Source organism: Enhydra lutris, unplaced genomic scaffold (assembly GCF_002288905.1).
Source record: "Enhydra lutris kenyoni isolate GAN:26980312 unplaced genomic scaffold, ASM228890v2 scaffoldscaffold12, whole genome shotgun sequence".
In the NCBI taxonomy this organism is placed as follows: domain Eukaryota; kingdom Metazoa; phylum Chordata; class Mammalia; order Carnivora; family Mustelidae; genus Enhydra; species Enhydra lutris.
Window position 1 is genome coordinate 32,972,934 of NW_019154096.1, and position 8,229 is coordinate 32,981,162.

The window sequence follows — 8,229 nt, forward strand, 5'->3', positions numbered from 1 at the left end:
GCCAGGCTAAGTGCTTTACCTGTTTGTTATCTCTTCTCACCCCCGCAATTATGAAGCCCATACCTTTATTATTTTTTTCTACAGATGAGAAAACCAAGGCTCAGGGAGACCAGGTGACTTGTTGAAGATCACACAGCTAACAAGCGGCGGTACCAGAAGGGGAACTCAGTCTGTCTCTTCCCAGAGTCTGTGTTCAGACTGCAGCTCTACACCGCCATGCCTAACCTATCGTGTGACTTGGGCTACACTGTCTTCAGCTTCTGAAATCCGATTAATAGTAAATACTGGGGTATCAGCTCAATCTCCACTAGTTTCTTGCTTGCTCTCTAGAGTAAAATAGTGTGTTACACCCTGGCAGAACCTGTGACCATGGGTAGCTACGGTGCCTACCATTCTCCCTCCCTCTCCTCCACAGGGCTTTCCCTTCTGAAATAAATAAGCCTCACTTATCCATGTCACAGAGGAGTGTAGCTTCCAACCTCATAATAGCACAGCTTGCTGGGTCCTTAGAGCCCCCCTGGGGACCTCTTGGTTGCGTAATTATATCCTCCCTACTCAAGGGTAGAGATTTGTGGGTAAGTGAAGACCTTAGCCACCCTTAACCACCACTCTATCAAGCTCCTCTCGGGCCTCATGACCCCCAGGACCTATTATCTGACCCAAGACAGTGGGAGAGCTTTAAAAAAAAAAAAAGTCCATTTGAATGTAAGAGCAATTGACAAGTATGTATTGATTGTTTCTTTTGGGAAGGGTGGCATCTGGAAGTAGCTCACATTCATCCTGAAAAGGATCTGAATTGACTAGAGTGTGTCTATCTCAAAGACCAGATTTGATTTATAAAGTAATGTGACTCCGCTGTGCTGTTTCTCAGGCCCACAAGGATGGAAACTGACTACCTGAAGAGGTGCTTCGGAAATTGCCTGAGCCAGGCACTGGCAGAGGTGGCGAAGGTTCGGCCCAGTGACCCCATAGAGTACCTGGGTCACTGGCTTTATCATTACAGGAAAACCGTTAAAGCAAAAGAAGAGGTGTGTGTGTGCCCAGAGTCGTCTTGGGGAGGGCTTTCCAGCTTTCTCATGGCAATTTGAAATCCAAAGTAGGATTCCAGAGCTAGCCCAGAAAGCTTCTTGGTTTATTTGACTTGTGAGATCCCTTAGGCCTAGATATTCCTGAAGCGTGGAGAAGTCTGGGGCTGAAGTGGGAATCCAGCTCAGAGGAGTTGTGGGATTGGTGGGTTTGGACCTACTAGCAGGCAAAAGCTAGTCACAGGAGCAAACCCGGGAGGTCCTCAGGGCCCTGGGCCTGTGGTCTGTCCCAGTGAGGGCAAGCCTGTTTGAAAAGGTTTCCCAGGGGCTGACCTGACTCCGCTCTCCTCTCACCCCAGGAGAGCCAACGGGAGAGCCAGTTGAAGGAAGAACAGGGTAATAGCCTCAAAGAAACCGCAATGACAGAAATGCTGAACCAAGAAGCGTGTCAGATTCAACAGAAGTGTGAAAAGTGTGACAAGGTAGGGAGGGAGGAACCCAGCCGGGGACAGGAGAACACCCCAGAGCTGGATCCCAGGAAATCCACAGGCCAGCGAGGCCACAGTACCCAGTGCACTGAGGCTCCTGGAGCTCACTTGTCTCCATCTTCTTAGGGTTATATGTAAACCAGTCTTATCAACAGTCCTGGCCAATGAAAAAAGGAAGTGTTGAAAGGCAATTCCATTTTTGATTTCAGGAGATACCTTAGCTGTTACTGGCTTGAAAAAATCTGGTTTCTTTAAAAATCTTGTTAAGTCACTCGGAACTAACATATTTCCTTACAAGATCCTTTGAACCCTTTTCAAAACTTATTCAGTATTTCAGAAACCAGATACAGTTATCAATATATAAGTCAGGTATATTATTTTATTTATTATCTCCTATTAAGTGTTTTAGTTACTGCATGCTATTTATTTATGTATCAAGGCACTGATGCCTTCTCTGCAATGCTGTAATACTGGTCATAAATTATTACCTTCTTGTAGTCGGAAACAGCTGTGTGTTCATGAACCTGACAAGGGTATCTTTGATCTCCCACGACTTTTGCCACCATCTTCTGAAAAGCACCTTCTGCTGATTTTGTGCTTTCTCCAACGTGCACGATACCGAGACAGGGAATCTACTCATGGGGCTTAGATATCTGACATCTTTCCAACTATCACTATATCCTGTGCATTAAATATCCTGTGCATTAAAATCTTCCATGCAGTTTCATACAATCCGCTGGCTTTTGCTAGTTTCCAAAGCCACCTTTGATGAAGAGACACGAAACTGTTTAACTTATGTATACTCACACTAATATGCTTGGCTCTCCTCATAATTAATTCATATTTATTGTTTAAGTCTGGATGTTTTATTGGTAAAAGAGGTCAAAAGAAAGGTGGTTTCGTACTACTGTTTTTCACTAGTCTAAAATGACAAAGTGAACTCACTCAGGAATATTTCATTCTTTGGAACAGGTGCTGAGAGATGGTAGAGGGGAGGGCATGACAAGGAAGTTGTCATCCCCTTGCCCCCCTTCTCATCCTTTCCTAACACCATGCTTCCCTGTTAACAGATATATCAATATATATAAGGCAGGGAAAGACTTCCAAAACTCCACCCTGTTTTCGTGATGACTTTATTAAAGAAAACTTTGGTCACATTAATGTTTGGAATTGTCCAAATGAGTTGCGCCCAGGATGTTTTACACCCTGTAGCAATATTCCTTTGCAAGATTTAGATGAGTAAAAGGTATGCTGTTCCCTTGCCAAGTGTGAGACAAAGGCCGTTGTCAGGGAAGATGGGAATAAAAGCCAGCAGAATACCTAGACTAGGAGCAAGTTCTCACTTTTATGAAAGAACTCATACGCAAATTGTGATTATGGAAAATGATCCTTTTTTTTTTTTTTTTAAGAAGGAAACAGAGATGCCCAACAGGGATCTTAAAACAAACTTGCCTGGCTAGGGAGAACTACTCTTATAGTAAAAAATGGAAAGAACTGGGTAGAAGATAAAGAAGTGAAGGTCCCTCAAATAAGATGAGATTCTAAGTTCTTATTTTTCCTTGGCTCAAGGCAAATTACAAACTTTTCATTGCTCCTGGTCATTTTCAGATTTTGAGTCACTAGTGTTATTAAACCTGGTCTCACGTAGGCCCAGGATGGGTTGCATAAAATTTCAGCAGGCCTGCTGATGGGTTTTTATGTCCATACTCAAAGCTTTGCAAAATTTCCCTTCATATCTTAAAACCATCATTGCTTGCATTGGGCTGAGAAAGCCTTTGAGTACCCCTGATTGAATACCACTGGTCCAGGGGATGTGTCAGAAAGAGGAGTAGAAACAGCACTGTGTGGGGTAGAGATCATATCCAATTATAGCACTCAGGAAGAGATGTTCAGAGGAGGCAGCATGTGAGTCAGACCTCAAAGAAAGCTAGCAAAAGTTGCCGTTGTGTTGGTTTCTCTTTATTAAGTTGAGGCAGTTTTGAGTAAGTAAGCCATGATTCTGAGTTTGAAAACAATCCCTTTGTTTATAAAGCTGTAGCCATACGAATGTTTTACAAACACATTCTTATGGAGTCAACACATAGATTTATTGCCTATAGTTAGAAGGGTCTTGACGATCACATGGGCAAATGCTCCACAGACCTCTCTGCAGTGCCTCGCAGGATCCACTGGACACAGTATCCACTGGACACGGTATCCATTGTGCACGGTATCCACTGGACAGGGCACAAAGATGGAGGTAGAAGTGGCTGGGAGAGTGTAAGCTCCAAAGATTCCTCCCTCACCAACGACTACAATCACATAGCTGCTAGACTGCGGGATATGCTCTTATAGCTCATTGAGACTGAATATATTTTTTCCATCTTTTTTCTCTGTTTCCGTTTAAATCATTTATTTTGATCTGACTTCAGGTTTACTTACCTCTTCTCCTACAATGCCTAGTATCCCACTCAGGGATTCAGTGAATTTTTTCATTTTGAATATTGCACTGTTCAATTTTAGAATTTCTCTCTGGTTCCTTTCTATAATTTCCATTTTCTCTGCTTATCTACCCTAACTTTTCACTCATTATGCCCATTTTTTCTCTTTTAAATGTTTGAAAATATTTGTCATAGCTGGTTTAAGTCCTTGTCCACCAATTCCATAATCTTTGTCATTTTGGGTTCTCTATTTTATCCTTTTTTTCTAGAATATGGTTCACGGGTCTAGGAATTATTACTAATGTGCTGAACATTGTAGATGATACTTTGTAGGGAGTCCAGATTATGTAGTTTTTTCCCTTAAGGGAAAACTAGATAATCTGGTATTGAGTTTTATTCTGGCAGGCAGTAAAATTATTGGTGAATTATCTTGTTCCTATCTGATTTGCCTTATGCTTTGCTAGAGCTGATCTGTTATGATTTCGTTAATAGTCTTGGGCATGAAAATGGCAGTGTTGTGTTCTTTAGTCTCTGCTAATGACTCTTTTGCTTTTTTGTTTTGTTTAGCCACTGACATCTGTAGCTAGTTCCACAAAGAAGACCACATTCATACAAGAGAACACAAAACCCCTTGAGAAGGATGCCTTGAAGCAGGAATCTCTGCCAGGTACTTCCAATATGATTCCAGGAATGCCTCAATAGAGTCCCTCTCCAGAGTCTTCTGGGCAGACTGGCAACTGTGTCAAAACTCCCCAAGAAATAAATTCCCAGGCTTTTCAGCATGAAATTGCTACTCAAATGCATCCTGGTTCCAAATCTCCTTCTGAAATTATCAAAAGGTGGATGATTTTCATGACGCTTGTTGTGGAAGGAGGTGTCTTGCAGGAACGGACTCTCCAGCTGAAGTTCTGTTTTGGTAGCCTTGATAAACCTTAATCATGTAAGCATTTGAACTACTGATAGGATAAAATAAACTCATAAGGATTTCAAATTTTTTGAGATTAGACAGTGGAAACACATCCATCTCACATGTTCATGTCTCGGTTTTAGGTGAACCCTCCAGTCAGGCCTAGAGTGTTTATACATGTCCTAGAGTGTATCTGTGTCACTGACAACAGGTATTTTAAAGGAGCTCCAATGACAGTAAAGCTCAAAGGGAGGGTGTTGTGGCCACACATCAAGAGGGTATTAAATGGTTATTACTTCCACGATGAGGCACTTGGGGAAGAAGAGGACGGGCTTCCCAAGCTGGCTTGAAAATGGCTTGAGGTTGCAAGGAAAGGACACTGGCTTAGGGTTTGTATTTCCATCAGGGGTGGACCCAGGTAGGAGCGCCCATCCTTGGGGAGAGGCTTGCCTGGCTTGAAACTCTCGCTGTGCCAAACTTGGGAGCACCTGAGTTTATCAGCTTGCCCAGATGTGGGGAGGAGGGAGAGTTGAGAGTTGATGTCTACAAGCTGTCAGCAGGCAGACACCAAAAAATGGAGTCTGACTTTATCACAAAGGGCCAATCTGGGAAACTCTCAGTGGCCTTGACCCATTTAGTCTTTGAGTGAAGCGCTCTGGGCAGGTACTGAGGTCCTTCTAATTTGCACCTGGTGGGAAGGCATTCAGCCACATTTTCCAGAGTAGCTGGAAAAAGCCAAAAGATCCAAAACCCACACAAAGAAGCCAAGAGAGCTTTGTAGAGGGCCCGGTGGTACCTGCAGCATCCCAGGAGAAAAGTGAAATCTGGGAAGCTTGTCCTCTACCTGAGAGCGGTTATCTCTTGGACATCACAGCCTGTGTGAGGGAAGTCATAACTTTTGTCTACTTTAAGGGATTCCATACTTTCGCCTTTTATCATTCTTTGGCCCGAGCGTTTGGTCACATCCCTGGGCCCATGAAAATGTAATCCATCTTACTAATGTTTGGTTGCACTGTTGCCAAGCTTGGCTTTTTGTTTGCTGTTATTTTGTTACTGAAAAGTTGTTAGAGTGCACTTCTTGTGCACAGATCTTAGGAGGTCTCTGCTGATCTGTCTATGGATTTTAAATCAAAAGATATCGGCATTTTGGGGATAAAGACATGAACAGACATTTCATGGAAGAGTATATACGTAAGATAAATAAGCACATGAAAATATGTTCAACCCCATTAACCATTACAGAAATGCAAATTTAAATCACAATGATGCATCACTATACATCTGTCAGGATAGCTGGAGTTAAAAAGTAGTGACAGCGGGGACGCCTGTGCGGCTCAGTTGATGGAATGTCTGACTCTTGATTTTGGCTCTGGTGGTGATCTCGGGGTTGTGGGATCGAGCTCTGCATCAGGCTCCGTGCTCAGCAGGGAGTCTGCTTGGGATTCTCTCTCTCCCTCTGCCCTCCCCCCTGCTCTCTCATGCTCTCTCTCCAAGAAATAAATAAGTCCTTAAAAGAAAATATTGCAATACTGAATGCCGGTGAGGATAATGAAAACTCAAATCACTCAGACTTTGCTGTATTCCCTCTCTTCCTCTCCCTCTCCCCCTCTCCTGCTCATGCTTGCTCTCTTTCTCTCTCCCTCTCTCAAAAAAAAAAAAGTTAATTTTTTAAAAGTTGATAAAAAATTCTCGCCTTATGTACTCTTCATTTTCAAACACCCTCAATTATCCCAAAAATGTACTGTAGTTTTTATTTTGAAAAGAAAGTTTATTTTTTATCTTTAATTGCAATCAATTTTGCCAGATTGTCAGCTGGAAAGCTAGACTCATTTACACTCCCATTTGAAAGTGGCTGTTCTTTATCCTCTTGGCACACTGAGCTAGTTATTTTACTTTTATTTTCTGCCAACCTAATATGTGAAAAATAGTAGAGTTCTTTATATATATTCTGGAATCTGACCCTTTATCAGATGTATGTTTTGCAAATACATATGGTTATTATCCCCATTTTACCAATGAAGAATCTGAAGCACAAAGACATCAGTTAACCTGCCTGGGCCCACCTGGCTAGAAAGGAGAGCCAGTGTTCAAACTCCCAACGGTTTGGTTCCAGAGTAAGAGCCTGAACTCACTCCTCAGCACCACCCTCAGAAGAGCAGCCTCAGAGATCATCTGGTTAAGGGTATGGGACTTGCAGCCTGACTCATCCCTCCCCCAGTAGAGATGGCTCTTCTCCACAGCCCAGGACAAACCAAGTCACGGTGGTTTGTCTTGTAGGCTTTACCAAAAGCCAGGTTTGCTCAGGGACTGAATGGCAAAGGAAAATGGCCAAGTTCTTCCTCCTCCCCCAGGGCAGTGCCTGGAGGTCGCTGCCAATGCTTGCGCTGCCCCTTTCTGATGAACATATTCTCTAGAGGAGGTTCAGTGCCTTCACTCACTATATGTTCTTTCTCACCTCTCTCGCTAAAATGATATTACGTATCCCACCTCTGGCCAAGCTGGCTTTGTTTTTAGTGAGCAACTAAAGGCGCACCTGAAGAAGGGCAATCACGTTTTCCTCATCTTCTAGCTCTTGTGGTTGGCAGCTTTTTTCACTGGCCTCCCTCTCCTGATGGGCAGGAGCAGTGAGAGTCAGTGCTGAGTGCAGGAGAAGCTCAGTGACCATAGTAAGTGCAGTGCAAGGAGAGACGGCGGTGGAGAGGACAGCAGGTGAGACAGCATCAGCAGCAGTTTGAGAGCAGGAGAAGGACACATGCAAAGGCTCGGAGGCAGCAACGAGGACTCACTAGAACGTCAGCGGTGTGTGGAGGAATGGCTGGAGAGGTTCAGGGTGCAGGAAAGGGCCGGATCTGGGAGGTGCTGGGGAGGAGGAATCCACCGTGAGTGGGAAGGAGAAGTCTAGGTTGAATCCCAGCTTTTATTTGTTTAGGGAGAAATGAAGAGGCTGAGTAAACTTGCTCCAAAATAATGCCTAATTTTGAAGTGATTTTAAAATCAGGACCATTCCCAAAGAGGAAAGGTTTAGGATGGATTGCTTCTGTACCCAAAAGATATGCATTCAGTCAGATTTCTATACTTTCTTTTTCTTTTTTTAAGTTTTTATTTTAATTCCAGTGTAGTTAACATACAGTGTAGTATTAGTTTTGGATGTATAATAGAGTGATTAAACATTTCCATGCATCACCCTCCTTAATCCCCATCATCGATTACACCCATCCCGCACACCCACCTCCCCTCTGGAAACCACCAGTTTGTTCTCTACAGTTCAGAGTCTATTTCCTGGTTTGTCTCTCTCTCTTTTTTCCCCCTTGGCTCATTTGTTTTGTTTCTTAAATTCCATACGTGATAGACAAATGAATAAAGAAGATGGGGTGTATATATATGTGTAT

The 8,229-nt window shown here is 43.2% G+C and overlaps 1 protein-coding gene across 1 annotated transcript; it reads left to right on the forward strand.

The window, feature by feature from the left end:
• The first annotated feature begins 86 nt into the window (after positions 1-86).
• LOC111145435 (DPY30 domain containing 2) lies at positions 87-4,697 on the forward strand. Its single transcript, XM_022500325.1, has 4 exons — positions 87-277; positions 872-1,028; positions 1,385-1,507; positions 4,501-4,697. The coding sequence occupies exons 2-4, from the start codon at positions 882-884 to the stop codon at positions 4,633-4,635; spliced, it is 405 nt and encodes a 134-aa protein (XP_022356033.1). The 5' UTR covers positions 87-277; positions 872-881; the 3' UTR covers positions 4,636-4,697.
• The last annotated feature ends 3,532 nt before the right edge of the window (positions 4,698-8,229 follow it).

Excerpts from the sequence above, each read along its gene's own strand:
- LOC111145435 (XM_022500325.1), top strand. The coding sequence starts at position 882 with ATGGAAACTGACTACCTGAAGAGGTGCTTCGGAAATTGCCTGAGCCAG. Across the intron at positions 1,029-1,384 it reads CCGTTAAAGCAAAAGAAGAG|GAGAGCCAACGGGAGAGCCA; the intron begins GTGTGTGTGTGC and ends CTCTCACCCCAG. Across the intron at positions 1,508-4,500 it reads AGTGTGAAAAGTGTGACAAG|CCACTGACATCTGTAGCTAG; the intron begins GTAGGGAGGGAG and ends TGTTTTGTTTAG.